Raw genomic sequence first — 19,569 nt, forward strand, 5'->3', positions numbered from 1 at the left:
GAGAAAAACATCCTTCAAAAATGATGAGATATAGAACTCTTTTAAAAAATAAATTCAAGTTGAGAGAAAATGTTGCCAGTAAACCTACACTACAAGAAATAATAATACATGCTTTTCAAGCTGGAAGGACATTAAACCACGTGGAAACTTGGATACATAGGAAGACGTGATGAGCACTATGAATGGCAAATAGGTGGGTATGTATATAAAATATCCACTGTTTCTTTTCTCAGTTTTCTTTCGGATAAATAATAAAGGACAAGATTATGACATAGTAAAGTGGACTTGATAATGTATGTAGAAGTAAGAGATACAGCAAAAATAGAACCAAGGACGCAGTTAAATTGTTCTATTTTGAGATTTTTATATTTGTAAAGTGAGGTATAGGAAGATTGTTGTGTCAATATGAAGTTTCAAGTGATACAATATTGACTCTAAAGAAACAGTGATATATTAAGAATGCATATTATGAACCGTACAGTCAATGAGGAGATAAAAGAGGATCATGAAAAAAAAATGATTTACCCTCTAAAAAGAAGAATTTGTTCAGCAGAGTAGAAGAAATCCTGGGGAACAAAAAGACCAATAGCAATGTTTATTTAAGCCCAGCAGTATGAGAATCACATTAAATATAAATGGACTAACCATTTTAATTAAAAGGTAGAAGTTGTCAGACTGGATTTTTAAAAAAGCAACATCCAATTGTATGGTGTATATAGAAAATATAATTTAAATATAAAGATACCCACAGGTGGGAATTAGAAGAATGGAGAGCACGTATTTCATAAACAATAACCATAAAAATATGAGTCTATTAATATTTGATGAGTGCTCTTCAAAATAAGCTATGTTCCCAAGAGGAACATTTTATTATGATTTAAAAATCTGTTCATCAGGAAAACATAATAATTGTAAATATGGTATATACCTTATAAAAGAGCTTCTGAATACAAACCAAAAACTGATAGAGATGGGAAAAATACAGAGAAATCCACAATCAAAATGGGAGATTTAAATATTTTATGCTCAGTGTTGATAGGACAAATAGAAGAAAACATTAGTAAAGATGTAGAAGAACTACACTACCTTATGAATCAACTGGGACCTCACTGACATTTATAGAGTCCTGGATCCAAAGTCTGCAGAGTGCACTTTCTTTTCAGTTGAGCATGGAACATTCAACAAGGTAGATCAAATGCTGGGTCATGATCGCCTACTTAGGACTAAAAAGGTTTATACAAAACTCAAGTATCCTGCAATTGGTGAATTCTTTCAAAGGAGTAATATGTACACTTTTCTAACTCTTTCAGAAAATAGAGAAGGTTGAAATGAATCCCAGATAACTATGAAACTGGGATAACACTGATACCAAAACCTTCCACTGAGATTGAGAGTGACAAATGTTACACAGGCCAGGCACAGTGGCTCACACCTGTAATCCCAGCACTTTGGGAGGCAGGGGAGGGAGGGTCACTTGAGGCCAGGAGTTCGAGACCAGACTGGCCAACATGATGAAAATCCATCTCTACTTAAAAAAAAAAAAAAAAAAAAAGCCAGGTGTGGTGGTGCGTATCTGTAATCCCAGCTTCTCAGGAGGCTGGGGCATGAGAATTGTTTGCGGGGGTTGCAGCGAGCCAATATCACACCGTTGCACTCCAGTCTGTGCAATAGAGTGAGACCCTGTCTCAAAAAAAAAAAAAAAAAAAAGACCAATAGCCCTTATGAATGTAGATGCAGAAATTCTTCAAAAACATATTAACAAATCAAAAGACGGATCATGTATCATGAAAAAATGGGGTTTATTTCAGGAATGCAAGCTTCATACAACATTCAAAATCCAAATTTAGATGACAGCATAGCAACGTTATTAATAATATTCTGAAACAAGAACCAACTCAGATCTCTTTCGACAGCTGAATGGATGAATAAATGTTGGTATATGCAAGTAATACAGTGCTTGATAAAAATTGATAAAAATGATAAAAATGAATTGATAAAAATGAACAATCTGCTGACACACACATTAACATGGATGCATCTCACAGGCTTTATTCTGAGAGAAGAAAGGCTTACACACAAGTGATAGTGCATCATTCGATTAATATCAAGTTCTAAAGCAGCAAAACTAGTCTATAACAGCAGAAACCAGATCAGTGACTACCTTGGGCTGGAGGGGATTGCCTGCAAACAGGCACAGAGGAAGTATCGTGGGGGTGGGTGTTGTGCGGATAAGATAGAAATACTCTGTTTCATAATTTGGATTCGGGCTGCATAGACTGTATATATTTGACAAAACTCATCAAACTGTGCACTTAAAATCTGCACATGTTATTGTATGCCTTTTATGCCTCAATATAGTTCAGTTACAAATTTAAAAAGTGCAAAGATTTTCAGTGATTCACTGTAGAAAATATAGCAACACCTAAAAATTTGGCTTCAGACCTCTTATTTAAACACAAAGTATTAAAACACCAAGTGTATGGTGATGCCTCTCTTATCTGTAGTTTTGCTTTCTTCAGTTTCAGTTACCTACAATCAACCACATTCTGAAATATTACATGGAAAATTCCAGAGATAAACAATCATAAGTTTTAAATTGTGCACATTCTGAGTAGTTGATGAAACCTTGTGCACACACTGCTCCATCCCCTCATCATAAGTAGGAGGGGAGGAGTACAGTAAATAAGATGTTTATAGAGAGATCACATTCTCATCATGTTCTTTACAGAATAGTGATATAATTCCTCTATCGTATTAGCAGTTGTTGTTAATCTCTTACTGGGCTTAATTTATAAATTAAACTTTATTATGTTTGTTTAGGAAAAAGGCATAGTATGTATCTATATGGTTTGGTACTATCCACAGTTTTCAGGCATTCACTGGGAGTCTTTTTTAAATTCAAGAAATGGTTATTATTAAAGCAGAAAGGCTCAGAAGCCTCCTGAGAGCAAAGATTTATCTTGAGATTCCACTTTTTATTATCTACAATCTAAAAATATTATTTTCTTGTGTGTCTTTAAAAAGTATGTGCACTACGTTCTTTTTTTTATACTTTAAGTTCTAGGGTACATGTACACAATGTGCGGGTTTGTTACATATGTATACATGTGCCATGTTGGTGTGCTGCACCCATTAACCCATCATTTATAGTAGCTATATCTCCTAATGCTATCCCTCCCCCTTCCCCCCACCCCATGACAGACCCCGGTGTGTGATGTTCCCCTTCTTGTGTCCAGGTGATCTCATTGTTCAATTCCCACCTATGAGTGAGAACATGTGGTGTTTGGTTTTCTGTTCTTGCGATAGTTTGCTGAGAATGATGGTTTCCAGCTGCATCCATGTCCCTACAAAGGACATGAACTCATCCTCTTTTATGGCTGTATAGTATTCCATGGTGTATATGTGCCACATTTCCTTAATCCAGTCTATCATTGATGGACATTTGGGTTGGTTCCAAGTCTTTGCTATTGTGAATAGTGCCGCAATAAATATACGTGTGCATGTGTCTTTATTGCAGCATGATTTATAATTCTTTGGGTATATACCCAGTAAGGGGATGGCTGGGTCAAATGGTATTTCTAGTTCTAGATCCTTGAGGAATCACCACACTGTCTTCCACAATGGTTGAACTAGTCTTACAGTCCCACCAACAGTGTAAAACCCTTCCTATTTCTCCATATCCTCTCCAGCACCTGCTGTTTCCTGACTTTTTGATGATCACCATTCTAACTGGTGTGAGATGGTATCTCATTGTGGTTTTGATTTGCATTTGTCTGATGGCCAGTGATGATGAGCATTTTTTCATGTGTTTGTTGGCTGCATAAATGTCTTCCTTGAGAAGTCTCTGTTCATGTCCTTCTCCCACATTTTTATGGTGGTGTTTTTTTCTTGTAAATTTGTTTGAGTTCTTTGTAGATTCTGGATATTAGCCCTTTGTCAGATAAGTAGATTGCAAAAATTTTCTCCCATTCTGTAGGTTGCCTGTTCACTCTGATGGTAGTTTCTTTTGCTGTGCAGAAGCTCTTTAGTTGAATTAGATCCCATTTGTCAATTTTGGTTTTTGTTGCCATTGCTTTTGGTGTTTCAGACATGAAGTCCTTGCTCATGCCTGTGTCCTGAATGGTATTGCCTAGGTTTTCTTCTAGGGCTTTTATGGTTTTGGATCTAACGTTTAAGTCTTTAATCCATCTTGAATTAATTTTTGGATAAGGCGTAAGGAAGGGATCCAGTTTCAGCTTTCTACATATGGCTAGCCTGTTTTCCCAGCACAATTTATTAAATAGGGAATCCTTTTCCCATTTGTTTTTGTCAGGTTTGTGAAAGATCAGATGGTTGTAGATGTGTGGTATTATTTCTGAGGGCTCTGTTTTGTTCCATTGGTCTATATCTCTGTTTTGGTACCAGTACCATGCTGTTTTGGTTACTGTAGCCTTGTAGTATAGTTTGAAGTCAGGTAGCGTGATGCCTCCTGCTTTGTTCTTTTTGCTTAGGATTGTCTTGGCAATGTGGGCTCTTTTTTGGTTCCATATGAACTTTAAAGTAGTTTTTTTCCAGTTCTGTGAAGAAAGTCATTGGTAGCTTGATGGATGGCATTGAATCTATAAATTACCTTAGGCAGTATGGCCATTTTCACGATATAGATTCCTCCTATCCATAAGCATGGAATGTTCTTCCATTTGTTTGTGTCCTCTTTTATTTCATTGAGCAGTGGTTTATAGTTCTCCTTGAAGAGGTCCTTTACATCCCTTGTAAGTTGGATTCCTAGGTATTTTATTCTCTTTGAAGCAGTTGTGAATGGGAGTTCACTCATGATTTGGCTGTTTGTCTTTTATTGGTGTATAGGAATGTGCTTGTGATTTTTGCACATTGATTTTCTATCCTGAGACTTTGCTGAAGTTGCTTAGCAGCTTAAGGAGATTTTGGGCTGAGATGATGGGGTTTTCTAAATATACAATCATGTCATCTGCAAACAGGGACAATTTGACTTCCTCTTTTCCTAATTGAATAGCCTTTGTTTCTTTCTCCTGCCTGATTGCCCTGGCCAGAACTTCCAACACTATGTTGAATAGGAGTGGTAAGAGAGGGCATCCCTGTCTTGTGCCAGTTTTCAAAGGGAATGCTTCCAGTTTTTGCCCGTTCAGTATGATATTGGCTGTGGGTTTGTCATAGATAGTTATTATTTTGAGATAGATATGTCCCATCAATACCTAGTTTATTGAGAGTTTTTAGCATGAAGGGCTGTTGAATTTTGTCAAAGGCCTTTTCTGCATCTATTGAGATAATCATGTGGTTTTCATCTTTGGTTCTGTTTATATGCTGGATTACGTTTATTGATTTGTGTATGTTGAACCAGCCTTGCATCCCAGGGATGAAGTCCACTTGATCATGGTGGATAAACTTTTTTATGTGCTGTTGGATTCTGTTTGCCAGTATTTTACTGAGGATTTTTGCATGGATGTTCATCAGGGATATTAGTCTAAAATTCTCTTTTTTTGTTGTGTCTCTGCCAGGCTTTGGTATCAGGATGATGTTGGCCTCATAAAATGAGTTAGGGAGGATTCCCTCTTTTTCTGTTGACTGAAATAATGGTACCAGCTCCTCATTGTACCTCTGGTAGAATTCGGCTGTGAATCCGACTTGTCCTGGACTTTTTTTGGTTGGTAAACTATTAATTATTGCCTCAATTTCAGAGCCTGTTATTGGTCTTTTCAGGGATTCAACTTCTTCCTGGTTTAGTCTTGGGAGGGTGTATGTGTCCAGGAATTTATCTGTTTCTTCTAGATTTTCTAGTTTATTTGCGTAGAGGTGTTTATAGTATTCTCCAATGGTAGTTTGTATTTCTGTGGGATCGGTGGTGATATCCCCTTTATCATTTTTTACTGCATCTATTTGATTCTTCTCTCTTTCCTTATTTACTAGTCTTGCTAGTGGTCTATCAATTTTGTTGATCTTTTCAAAAAACCAGCTTCTGGATTCATTGATTTTTTTGAAGGGTTTTTTGTGTCTCTGTCTCCTTCAGTTCTGCTCTGATCTTAGTTATTTCTTGCCTTCTGCTAATTTTTAAATGTGTTTGCTGTTGCTTCTCTAGTTCTTTTAATTGTGATGTTAGGGTGTCAATTTTAGCTCTTTCCTGCTTTCTCTCATGGGCATTTAGTGCTATAAATTTCCCTCTACACACTACTTTAAATGTGTCCCAGAGATTCTGCTATGTTGTGCCTTTGTTCTCATTGGTTTCAAAGAACATCTTTATTTCTGCCTTTATTTCGCTATGTACTGAGTAGTCATTCAGGAGCAGGTTATTCAGTTTCCATGTAGTTGAGTGGTTTTGAGTGAGTCTCTTAATCCTGAGTTCTAGTTTGATTGCACTGTGGTCTCAGAGACAGTTTGTTACAATTTCTGTTCTTTTACATTTGCTGGGGAGTGCTTTACTTCCAACTATGTGGTCAATTTTGGAGTGCGATGTAGTGCTGAGAAGAATGTATATTCTGTTGATTTGGGGTGGAGAGTTCTGTAGATGTCTATTAAGTTCACTTGGTGCAGAGCTGAGTTCAATTCCTGGATATCCTTGTTAACTTTCTATCTCGTTGGTCTGTCTAATATTGACAGTGGGGTATTAAAGTCTCACATTATTAATGTGTGGGAATCTAAGTCGCTTTGTAGGTCTCTAAGGACTTGCTTTATGAATCTGGGTGCTCCTGTATTGGGTGCATAAATATTTAGGATAGTTAGCTCTTCTTGTTGAATTGATCCCTTTACCATTATGTAACGGCCTTCTTTGTCTCTTTTGATCTTTCTTGTTTTAAAGTCTGTTTTATCAGAGACTAGGATTGCAAATCCTGCATTTTTTTGTTTTCCATTTGCTTGGTAGATCTTCCTCCATCCCTTTATTTTGAGCCTGTGTGTGTCTCTGCGTGTGAGATGGGTCTCCTGAATACAGCACACTGATGTGTGTTGACTCTTTGTCCAATTTGCCAGTCTGTGTATTTTAATTGGACCATTTAGTCCATTTACATTTAAGGTTAATATTGTTATGCGTGAATTTGATTCTGTCATTATGATGTTAGCTGGTTATTTTGCTCGTTAGTTGATGCAGTTTCTTCCTAGCATTGATAGTCTTTACAATTCGGCATGTTTTTGCAGTGGCTGGTACCAGTTGTTCCTTTCCATGTTTAGTGCTTCCTTCAGGATCTCTTGTAGGGCAGGCCTGGTGGTGACAAAATCTCTCAGCAGTTGCTTGTATGTAAAGGATTTTTTTTCTCCTTCACTTATGAAGCTTAGTTTGGCTGGATATGAAATTCTGGGTTGAAAATTCTTTTCTTTAAGAATGTCGAATATTGGCCCCCACTCTCTTCTGGCTTGTGGTTTCCACCAAGAGTTCCGCTGTTAGTCTGGTGGGCTTCCCTTTGTGGGTAACCCGACGTTTCTCTCTGGCTGCACTTAACATTTTTTCCTTCATTTCAACTTTGGTGAATCTGACAATTATGTCTTGGAGTTGCTCTTCTCGAGGAGTATCTGTGTGGCGTTCTCTGTATTTCCTGAGTTTGAATGTTGGCCTGCCTTGCTAGGTTGGGGAAGTTCTCCTGGTTAATATCCTGCAGAGTGTTTTCCAGCTTGGTTCCATTCTCGCTGTCACTTTCACGTACACCAATTAGATGTCTTTTCACATAGTCCCATATTTCTTGGAGGCTTTGTTCGTTTCTTTTTACTCTTTATTCTCTAAACTTCTCGCTTCATTTCATTCATTTGATCTTCAATCACTGATACCCTTTCTTCCAGTTGATCAAATCGGCTACTGAAGCTTGTGCATTTGTTATGTATGTAGTTCTCGTGCCATGGTTTTCAGCTCCATCAGGTCATTTAAGGACTCCTCTACACTGGTTATTCTAGTTAGCCATTCGTCTAATCTTTTTTCAAGGATTTTAGCTTCTTTGCAATGGGTTCGAACTTCCTCCTTTAGCTCAGAGAAGTTTGATCGTCTGAAGGCTGCTTCTCTCAACTTGTCAAAGTCATTCTCCATCCAGCTTTGTTCCGTTGCTGGTGAGGAGCTGCATTCCTTTGGAGGGGGAGAAGCGCTCTGATTTTTAGAATTTTCAGCTTTTCTGCTCTGTTTTTTCCCCCATCTTTGTGGTTTTATCTACCTTTGGTCTTTGATGATGGTGACCTACAGATGGGGTTTTGGTGTGGATGTCCTTTCTGTTTGTTAGTTTTCGTTCTAACAGTCAGGACCCTCAGCGAAAGGTCTGTTGGAGTTTGCTGGAGGTCCACTCCAGACCCTGTTTGCCTGGGTATCAGCAGCAGAGGCTGCAGAACAGCGAATATTGCTGAGCAGCAAATGTTGCTGCCTGATCCTTCCTCTGGAAGCTTTGTCTCAGAGGGGTACCCAGCCATGTGAGGTGTTAGTCTGCCCCTACTGGGGGATGCCTCCCAGTTAGGCTACTCAGGGGTCAGGGACCCACTTGAGGAGTCAGTCTGTCCGTTCTCAGATTTCAAACTCTGTGCTTGGAGAACCACTGATCTCTTCAAAGCTGTCAGACAGAGACATTTAAGTCTGCAGAGGTTTCTGCTGCCTTTTGTTTGGCTGTGCCCTGCCCCCAGAGGTGGAGTGTACAGAGGCAGGTAGGCCTCCTTGAGCTGTGGTGGGCTCCACCCAGTTCGAGCTTCCTGGCCACTTAGTTTACCTACTCAAGTCTCAGCAATGGCGGGTGCCCCTCCCCCAGCCTCGCTGCCGCCTTGCAGTTCTATCTCAGACTGCTGTGCTAGCAATGAGCAAGGCTCCATGGGCGTGGGACCCTCCAAGCCAGGCACAGGATATAATCTCCTGGTGTGCCGTTTGCTAAGACTGTTGGAAAAGTGCAGTATTAGGGTGAGAGTGACCCGATTTTCCAGATACTGTCTGTCACAGCTTCCCTTGGCTAGGAAAGGGAATTCCCTGACCCCTTGCACTTCCCAGGTAAGGCGATGGCTTGCCTTGCTTCGGCTCACGCTCAGTGGGCTGCACCCACTCTCCTGCCCCCACTGTCCGACAAGCCACAGTGAAATGAACCTGGTACCTCAGTTGGAAATGCAGAAATCACCCATCTTCTGTGTCGCTCACGCTTGGAGCTATAGATTGGAGCTGTTCGTATTTGGCCATCTTGGACAGTATGATCTTAACTTTTAAAAACCAAATAGAAAAAGATCATGAGAAATATACAAAATGGGTGATAAGGTTTTTTTTAACCTTTTTATATTTCCCATCTTTTCTAGAATGTAGTTGTATTTCTATGATAATCAGAGAATGTAGACTTAAGAGTGTGCTCTTAACACTACTTTGTGTCCATACATACATGCCTTGAGGAGGCAAAAATGCTGGGATGATATGCAGTTTATGTTAAACTGGGAACCGTGTAAGTAGTTGAAATTGGGAACCGTGAAAGTAGTTGAAATATTTGGAGGCTTTTGCTTTCATCTATTTTTATTCATTTCCAGTAACTTTATAAAGAGTATGTTAAAAGTACTCCATTTTACTTGACTTTTCAAAATGCATCCATCTAGGCACAGTGCCCTCTAGAGATCCACCTCCATTCAGAATGTTCATCCTGTGCGTGTGGCAGATGCCAGGATGACATCACTTTTTGTCAGCCCCAAAGAATCAGAGCTGGGAGAATGCAGAGTGGGGGAGCTCGTGCTTGCATGTCTGAGATGAGGACTGCGTTGAAAACTAAACCGCACAAGTTCCTTCTTGGGGACTGCAGCAGTTTGAATACAATGCTTTAGAAAGAGCACCTGCCCAGTGACCTGATACCAGTTCTTGCTTTGATCTCTGAACCTGATGGCCTCTGTCTCCAGGCAGTTCACATGAACATCTCCACCAGTAGAGGCTCCCCTCACCCTCCACTCTTCGAAACACGTGTGGCTTGCGTCTTTGGTTACAATCCTTTCTGCTAATTCTTGTGTACATTCAATGTATTGGGAGATATTTTTCTCTAATTTTTTTGATTGACAATCTTTTTATTTTTATATACTTTAAGTTCTAGGGTACATGTGCACAATGTGCAGGTTTGTTACATATGTATACATGTGCCATGTTGGTGTGCTGCACCCATTAACTTATCATTTACGTTAGGTATATCTCCTAATGCTATCTCTCCCCCATCCCTCCACCCCACAACAGGCCCCGGTATGTGATGTATGATTGACAATCTTGCAATAACTGTGGCATCTCGTAGTAAATGCCCTGTGAGTTGGTTGGTCAGTCACATGTAAATGCTACAGGATGGCTTTTGGGGGTCAGTTCTTTCGACTGCAACTTTTGACTGCATCGTCGATTAAATAGAGGAAAACATGTTTTGTTTTGTTCCTCATCTGAAATTTGTTTCCACTGCCATGGATAGATGTAGATGCTTTCGCAGCCCTGGAGATGCTGAGCTCTGCATTCCTGTCGTAGGCAGCAAGATTACAAAAAGCTGACAGGTACAAGCTATAGGATTTGTGACCAACTGGTAGGAACATGCCTCATGATATCTGCAAGCTATTGAGTTGATGTAAGATTTGGGACCACGATGAGGATCACGAGGCTCTGCTTTCTGCAGGACATGAACTCTCTCACAGTGGGGTTTGCTCAAATGAGCAGCACCTTCCTTGAGCCAACTTTGGACATGCCAGTGTGGGAGGCGGGCACAGGACCAGAAGGCATTTCTGGGTACCCTGCACATGCTCTTCTCCTAAGGAGAGGAAGCTGGAGGCATTTCCTCCATCAGTGCCCAGCTTGTGACTGCAGAGAGCAAAGAGCTGGGTGCACTGGGGCAGCTGGAGAGAAAGGAGCTGTGGAGCAGGTAACGCTGGCATGTTCCTTCTCCTTTGCCCTCAGTAAATGGGAGCATTTGACCCTGCTGAGCTAAGCATTAGCTCACAGAGATCTGACTTCTCCCCTAGCTGCTAGTTATAGAAAATATTTTCTCCAGATTGTGCAAAATACTTTTCCAGAGGAAAGTACATTCAATGGGACATGAAATTCAGGGTTTATCAGGGGCCTCCGAGTGAAAAGCATCCTATAAAAGTCCACAGTCTGGAGGCAAAGCTGCGCCGACAAACTCTGCATGCAGCCTGATTTTATAAAGAAAAAATGGGTTTTCTTAGTGGGGAATTGCTTTTGATCCTACACCTTTGAAAAGTAATCTTCAACTGATTTTGTGAAAGGATGCATACTATTTTGTTTATTTTAATATTGTGTATTGTATAGCAGAATCCTCTATGCAATTTTAAGTAGTGGTTTTGCAATATGATTCTAGTTGCTCTGAAAACAGCACACTGTAGCAAACCTTTGAATCAGCAACAAGAGGTATAGATTATGTGGCTAAACACGCAGCACCATTACTAGGATGAACTGCCATGGCACAGATGGATTATTGTGCATGCAAATACCACAGTTAAAATTCAATGAACAGTGATAACTAAAACCGTGCCACAGTATGCAATCATTTATAATGAGTTCCTACACAGCTTGCAGCAGTCTGTGTAGACAAATGGTATTTCAGCAAAGCTAATATGAAATACATAGCAGGTGATCTGAAGGTATTTCAGTGCCGTTCTCATGCATGCACCAAAGGTGAATCTCTTACCAGATGTTAGAGCCCAACAGAAAAGGGTAACAATGAATGAATATCTGTAAAATTCAGCTCAGAGTTCAAATGTTCCAATATTGCCACTTTTGTTATTGAGCTATTGGCCATGGAATTAATAAATACAGAGAAACAATGTTAGGATGATAACCCAAACCCAGCCTCCGGCTGTGTGAGTTTTTGTTCTGCCTGCTGATACATCTGTAGATGGCGAGGCCGCCTGTTCTGTGTGACGCTCCAACCCTCCCTCAGCGTCCATTCCCCCGTCCCACCTGCACTGGGTGAGAGGCCTTTCATCTAGAATCCTAGGGCAGGGATGCAAAGATGATTTGAGGTGGAGGAGAATGAGAAAGGGGCTTGTATATCAGCAAAGATGAAAATAAATCATCACACTCTTTCTGTTAAGTGTGAGCAGTGTGTAGAGTGTCGTATGGAAACCTCATCCACATGGAAGCGAAGCCTCCAAGATTCCAGGGATCTCATGTGAAGCCCTGGGGAACGGCCCCCCATCTCCTCTCACCACAAACCAACCAGAGCCAGTTCAGCGGCACAGAACTGTTAGGGATGTTATTTTTTGGCAGGTAAAGCTGACTGCAGAGGAGACTTGAGGTGGACAGGGTTTGCTGTTTAAGTGGCGGATTAACCAATGTATAAGGTTGTACATTTATAAGGAATGAGGTATGTGGTCTCAAATAACATTCTGATACATAGTGGACATGTAGCCGATTAATACTTATGAACAAGCAAGTATGAAAGACACTTCATGCCACCCTCTGAGCCTCCGGAAAGCCCAGGTCTGTTTTCTCGTGGCCCCCCTTCTTACAGAAAGTCTTCTTGCAGACAGATGCTCAGATTCCAGGTGCAGCAGTCCCTGAACCCCAAGGTCCACAGAGCCCAGAGCTCAGGGCTGGTGTTTCCGGTGGACACTGAATTAAATTAAATCAACAGAAATGTCTTGTGAGTGTGGGGCACACCTGTCAGTGTGAGGCATGCCCGTGAGTGTGGGGCACACTTGTTAGTGTGGGGCACACCCGTGAGGTGTGTCCATGCCGGTGACTGGGGCGGCAGCGCCTGGTTCATTCATAGCGAGCCGGGCTCTGAGGTCAAGATGGCTCAGGCAGCTCAGGCTCCTCTTTGAGAATGTGGAATATTATACGATTGTATCCTGTGGCTAGAACCCACCTCTGACCCTTTCGTTGTTGGACGCTCGCGGGGCTGTTACGTGTTCTGACCCTTTTGTTGTTGGACGCTCGTGGGGCTGTTGCGTGGTGCTGCGGTGGTTGCATGGCTCCGAGGCCTCCTCACTTTTCCATCTGGGCCCAGCTCCTACTACTGCACTGGCAGGGTCGTTGCCACTAATAATAAAGCAGACCCATGACCTGGACAGAATGTCATCAGCCATTCTATTATGTGTCTCTCGACCGAAACTCGCTGAGTGGACATTTCAGGTTGTTTTGGTTTTGCGTCTTTCTCATGGTCTCTATGCACTGAGCCCAGTACTGTGTCTGCAACTTTCCCTCCAAATTTAGGCACCTGTTCTCCTTCTCCTTCCTTTCAGCTTCCTTCCTCTCATGCAATTTGCAGTTAGAAAATAGAGGGAGAAGATGTCTTAAATCCGGGTAGAAGAGCACTTCTTTCTTTCCCGATCTTTCAGAAACGATCTCACTTGCTTTTTATCAGTTAAGATGTGTTGGACTTGAGTTCTGTGTTCCAGGCACCTGCAGACGACTCCCCCTGCATGTAGCCTCCTCTGCCTCTGTGACGCTTCGTTCTCCTTTCTTCTGCACAGGCTCCATCGTCACCTTCCTCGCCCATAGCTAAGGACCCGAGGTATGAGAAGCGCTGGCTGGACACCTTGTCCGTGCCTCTGTCCATGGCTCGCATCTCAAGGTACAAAGCCGGAGCGGAAAAATTAAGGTGTGTGACCGTTGCCTGAGATGGGAAAAGTTGATGAACCCCGTGCACTTTTGCCAGTTCCTACAGGCCACTGGTTACTCCAAAGCGCTTGACTGTGACATCAGCAAGTGGGCGTGCTGTCTTCTGGTAGATTTAGCATTTGGAATAAACAAGTTAAAGATCAAGAGAAAATGAGAAGTCAGGTATCAGAACGGTGAATTTATTACTAAGACTAGTTCTACCTAGGGCAAGGTGGCATGGTTGCTTCTCGTGAAACAGTCATTAGTAAAATAAATTCTATTTTTAGTTTTAAATGCTAACAGAATTAGACTGGAAGTAAAGACTGACTTCTTGTCCAAGTCTCAGATATTTCTAGAAATGCCACTTAAACTCTGTGGGCCTCTTTTTCTTCAGTAATAAAATGAGAAGGTTAGACCAGCAGCTATGTTAAATAAATGCTAACTAGTTTGTGAGCTTGGTTAATTAAATAATTTCAAAGATGTAACTATAAAAGTTTATGTTTCCATAGCTTTTTGAGTAGAAAAATGTATGCTTGGCTAATTGTGCTGTTTAATCACTGTGGAAAGGCCCACAAGTAATGAGTTGGTGAATTTCCTCTTTCTATTCTTAAGACAGATGTGTAGAAATAGCAAACTTTCTGTCAGCAAAGGAATTTTTTTTTTAATTGAGCACTGTACTTCCCAAAATGTGTGTGCATCTGTGTGAATGTTTGTGGCTATAGGGTCTGTGGTGGGCAGACAGTACAACCTGAAATTCCCTTTACTGGTCCTGAAATGGAAGGTAAAAGTCCAGCAAATGTTGCTTTTCATGAAGGGTTAAAATTAGGTTTTCTCTATGAATTGGTATTAACTGTACAGCCTCTCACAAAGGATGTTCATGTTTGTGGAAGGATGTCTATGATCCCATTGCAGGAACAGGGATAGTAAGCTTGATTTTCAGATTTGTGCCCACCTTTGGTAAAGGGAGACAAACCTAGTAGATGTGTGTATTCCTAGAGAAGTAGAAAGACAGGTAGGTAAATATAGGTGGATAGATAGAGATGATAGATAAAGTGGATGGATGGATGGATAGACAGACAGACAGACAGACAGACAGACAGACAGACAGACAGACAGATAGATAGATAGATAGATAGATAGATAGATAGATAGATAGATAGATAGATAGATAGATAGATAGTGTTCTGCATAATAATGTTTTGGTCAAGGACAGACCACATATGCCATGGTGGTCCCATTATATTGTAATGGAGCTGAAAATCCCTATTGCCTGGTGACATCAAACATCATAACCTCACAGTGAAAGACATGATGCACATGTTTATGGTGATGCTGACATAGACAAACCTACTGCACTGCCAGTCATATAAAAGGAAGCAGTAATGTCCTGGACCTTCACATTCACTCACTCCTCACTCATGGCTTCACCCCAAACAACTTCCAGCCCTGAAGGCTCTATTCATGGTGAGTGTCCTGCACAGGTGTGTCATTTTTTAACTTTTATACCCTATTTTTACTTTCACTTTTCTAAGTTTAGATGTGCTTACATACACAGATACTTGCTTTTGTGTATTTAGATACACAAATATGATTGTGTAACAGTTGTGTAAGTATTCAGCACGGTCACATGCTGTACAGGTTTGTAGCCTAGGACCAATAAGCTATATCATATAGCCTAGGTGTGTAGTAGCCTGTATCATCTAGGTTTCTGTAAGTGCACCCTACGGTGTAAACACAATGACAAAATCGCCTAATGACACATGTCTCAGAATGTATCCCCGTCATTAAATATGACTGTAGATATATAGATGAATTATTGCAGTGATACAGGGGCTGAAATATAGATAGATTACAGAGATACAAATAGATGGATAGGTAAATAGTCATTTGTACAATATAGCAAAATGTTTTAACAGTTCGTGCTGTCACTGTGAATTCCTTTTAAAATGTGTGCATGTGGCTTTCTTACAACATGTTTCTTTGGTTTGGGGTTAGTTTGGGAACCAAGTAGAGATCTGGGCATGTATCTGTCTTGACAAAGAGGGAAATAGTGCATGAAATGACCTTTGTCTATTAGCAAATTTGAATTAAATGGGTTTTTAGAAAAATAGAGCCACTCAACTTCATAAACACTTCCTAGCCCATCTACCATTGAATGTGATGAAGATTAGCCATTCTAGCTTTGGTTTAAGGATGAATTCAGGTCGTAAGATGAAATGTCTCCTACTCTGAGGACAGGATAGGTTCTCTAGTTGTATTAGTCCATTTTCATACTGTTATGAAGAAAAACCCAAGACTGGGTAATTTATAAAGGAAAAGAGGTTTAATGGACTCAGTTCTACATGACTGGGGAGGCCTCACAATCATGTTGGAAGGTGAAGGAGGAGCAAAGGCATGTCTTACATGGTGGCAGGGAAGAGCGTGTGTGCCGGGAAACTACCCTTTATAAACCATCAGATCTTGTGATTCTTATTCACTGTCATGAGAACAGCATGGAAAAAAACCGTCCCCCATGATTCAATTACCTCCCACCAGGTCCCTCCCATGACATGTAGGAATTATGGGAGCTACAATTCAAGATGAGATTTGGGCAGGGATACAGCCAAACCATATCACTAGTAATTCTTAACTAAATGCAGACTTGACCACCCATTCCTGCAGCTTGAGAACATGTAGAAACACATGTGTTATTCTTGGTGACAAAATACTTTGACCCACTAAGCCATTCATACCATAATCATTGGGATAAATACATGACATCCAGGAGAATGAAAAGGAACTCAAGAAATCAGCTGACTGCCTGAGCCTCAGATTCTTTTTCTGTTATAACAGCTATCACACACTGATTTGGTTTGGATCTGTGTCTCCACCCAAACCTCATGTGGAAACGTATTCCCCCATGTTGGAGGTGGGGCCTGGTGGGATTCAGTCGTGGAGTGGATTCTCATGAATGGGTTAGCAAAATCCCCCTTGGTGCTGTGCTTCTGACAGTGAGCGGGTTCTCCTGAGATCTGGTCATTTAAAGCTGTGTGGCACCTCCTCACTCTCTCCCTTGCTCCTGTTCCTGCCTTGTAAGGTGTCTCGCTCACCCTCTGCCTTCCACCATGATTGGAAGTTTCCTGAGGCTTCCCTAGAAGCAGAAGCCGCCATGCTTCCTGTGTAGCCTGCAGAACTGTGAGACAGTTAAGCCTCTTTTCTTTATAAATTAGCCAGTCTCAGGTACTTCTTTATAGCAGTGCAAGAACAGACTAATACACACTGTAACAGCAAACTGAAAGGTTTATAATTTTTCATAAGACAAGATTTTGTTTTATAAAGGCAAATATATCTTACTAGCTTTGTTGACTTTTTTATGATTTTAAGCAAGACTTAGTATGGGCAGGAAAGGGCAAATCATAAAATACGTAAGGGCTCAAGCTATGAATTTTATAAAACCTGTTTGTTCTGAAACGTATTTGTGTTAAAGTCCCATTTAGAGGCTGAGATGCTGTTCTTAGCTCCATCTTACCTGTAAGCTCCTCAGGTCTCATTTTAAAATGGATGAAAAAGAGAAGAGACTTGGATGTGCTGATCCCAGTAGATGGAATTCTAAAATTTCTGTGTATCTTCTCCTAAGGGCTCCTCAGTCTATTGAGGGTAAGGAACAAGTTTAGAAATTGTCAATTCTAAATCAAACAGGTTTTAGAACCTTAAAACAAAAGCTGTAAGCTGTAGCCCAGGAGGAACCTTTAGATATCATATAATAGAAACATAAATAGGATGAAGAGGTTGGAAGCCAGCATCTTGTGTGTCCCCTCTGACTCTGTGCTTGTCCAGGTATAGGACCTCAATCTATAACCACCACCTTCTGGGTGCTTTCTAAAAATTGACAAATAAAATCATATATAATTAAGGTATAAAGTTATGTTTCAATACATGTTTACATCATGGAATAATTAAATCAAGCTACTTGGCATATCAATAACATCACATCCTTAGCAGCATTTTTGTGGTGAAAATATTTAAAATTTACTCTTTTAGCAATTTTGAAATATACAATACAGTACATACTCACTTAACATCATTGATTGGTCCTCAGAAACTGCAACTTGAGTGAAAAGATGTATAAAGAAACCAATTTTCCCATAGGCTAATAGCTATAAATAAGAGTTAGATTCCTACAGCATATTTCTGGTCACAAAACATCACCAAACTTATAAATAAAGACCAAAACACTTCAACTATTAAATAGTTAAATAAATATAAGCTATGCATACATTTAAGAAAGATTAATAAAAACAAGTAAGATAAGTATTTGCCCAATTATTTCATTCAGGGTTGGGGAGACTGGAGTCTGTGCTGGAAGCTCAGGGCTCAAGCTGGGCAACAACCCTGGACAGAATGCCATCCCACTGCAGGACAGCTCACACATGCCCACAGTCACTTAGCCTGGGACCATTTGGACACAGCAATTAACCTTACCTGCACGTCTTTGTGGGGAGGAAACCACAGTGCTTAGAAAAACCCATGCAGACACAGAGCAAATATGCAAACCTCACGAAGATATTATTGTTTCTTCTGTCACCTGTGCTTTTGGGTCACATTCTAGAAATCATTAACCAAATCAAAGTCGTGGAGCTTTTCCCTATATTTTCTTTTAGTGGTTTTATAGTTTCCGGTCTTACATTTAAGTTCTTAATCCATTTTGAGTTGATTTTTGCATATGGTGTGAGATAAGGGTCTAGTTTCATTCTTCCACATGTGGATATTCAGTTCTCTGAACACCATATGTGGAAGAGACTGTCATTTCCCCATAATATGTTCCTGGCACTTTTGTTGAAATCAGTTGACCATAGATCTGTGGGTTTATTTCTGGCTTTATATTCTATTCCATTGGCCAATGTATCTGTGTTTATGCTTGTACCTTGCTGTTTTGATTATTATAGCTTTGTAGTAAGTTTTGAAATTAGGTAGTGTAATGCCTCCATCTTTGCTTTTTATGCTCAAGATAGATTGGATATTCAGAGTCTTTTATGGTTCCATATACATTTGAGGATTGTGTTTTCTATTTCTGTGAAAAAATATCATTGGGTTTTGATAGAGACATCATAGAATTTGTATATCACTTTAATTAGTATGGTATCATAACAACATTAACTCTTCCAATCCATGAATGCAGGATATCTTTCCATTTTTTGTGTGTCATCTATAATTTCCTTTATCAATGTTGTATATTTTTCATTGTACAGATCTTTCATCTTTTTCATTAAATTTACTCCTAGGTATTTTGTATTTTTATACTACTATAAATGGAATTGTTTTCTTAATTTCTTTTTTTGTGTAGTTCATTGTTAGTGTACAAAATACTACTGATTTCGGAATGTTGTTTTGTATCCTGCAAATTTTCTAAATTCCTTTATTAAGTCTAACAGTATTTTTGAGTCTTTAGAGTTTTCTATATATAAGCTTATGTCATCAGCAGACAGAGACAATTTCACTTCTTCCTTTTCTATTTGGATGCCTTATTATTTCTTTTTCCTAATTGTTCTTGTTAGCACTTCCAGTTCTATGTTGTATAGAAGTAGTGAGAGTGCACATATTTATCTTGTTCTGGATTTTAAAGGAAAACCTTTCAGCTTTTCATCATTGAGTACAATTTTAGATGTGGGCTTGTCACACATGGTCTTTATTGTGTCAAAGTACATTCCTTTCATACCTAATTTGTTGAGAGCTTTTATCATGAAAGGATATTGAATTTTGTCAAATGTTTTTCTGCATTTATTGAGACAATGTTATGGTTTTTGTCTTTCATTTTGTTAATATGGTGAATTATATTTATTGATTTGCATGTGTTGAACCATCCTTGCATCCACGGAATGAATCCAACTTGATCACGGTGACTGATCTTTTTAATGTGCTATTGAATTCAGGTAACTAGTATTTTGATGAGGATTTTTGCACATATGTTCATCAAGGATATTGGCCTGTAATTTTTGTTTCTTATAAGGTTCTTATCTGGCTTTGATATTAGGATAATGCTGGTCTCATAAAGGTGAGTTTGAAAGTGTTCCCTA

The 19,569-nt window shown here is 39.9% G+C and overlaps 1 protein-coding gene across 6 annotated transcripts in view; it reads left to right on the plus strand.

The window, feature by feature from the left end:
• The window catches only part of LOC105497556 (syntrophin gamma 2), a 564,393-nt gene that overhangs the window by 237,800 nt on the left and 307,024 nt on the right, over positions 1-19,569 (plus strand). For 5 of the 6 annotated variants that reach the window (XM_011768711.2, XM_071076129.1, XM_011768716.3 and 2 more), the window contains one exon: positions 13,390-13,517. The exons of the other annotated variant lie outside the window; for it this stretch is intronic. In XM_011768711.2, the coding sequence (XP_011767013.2) occupies positions 13,390-13,517 (128 nt within the window). The remainder of the gene's footprint in view (positions 1-13,389; positions 13,518-19,569) is intronic. 6 annotated transcript variants of the gene reach the window in all.

The sequence above is a fragment of the Macaca nemestrina genome, chromosome 13, assembly GCF_043159975.1.
Source record: "Macaca nemestrina isolate mMacNem1 chromosome 13, mMacNem.hap1, whole genome shotgun sequence".
Classification (NCBI taxonomy): Eukaryota; Metazoa; Chordata; class Mammalia; order Primates; family Cercopithecidae; genus Macaca; species Macaca nemestrina.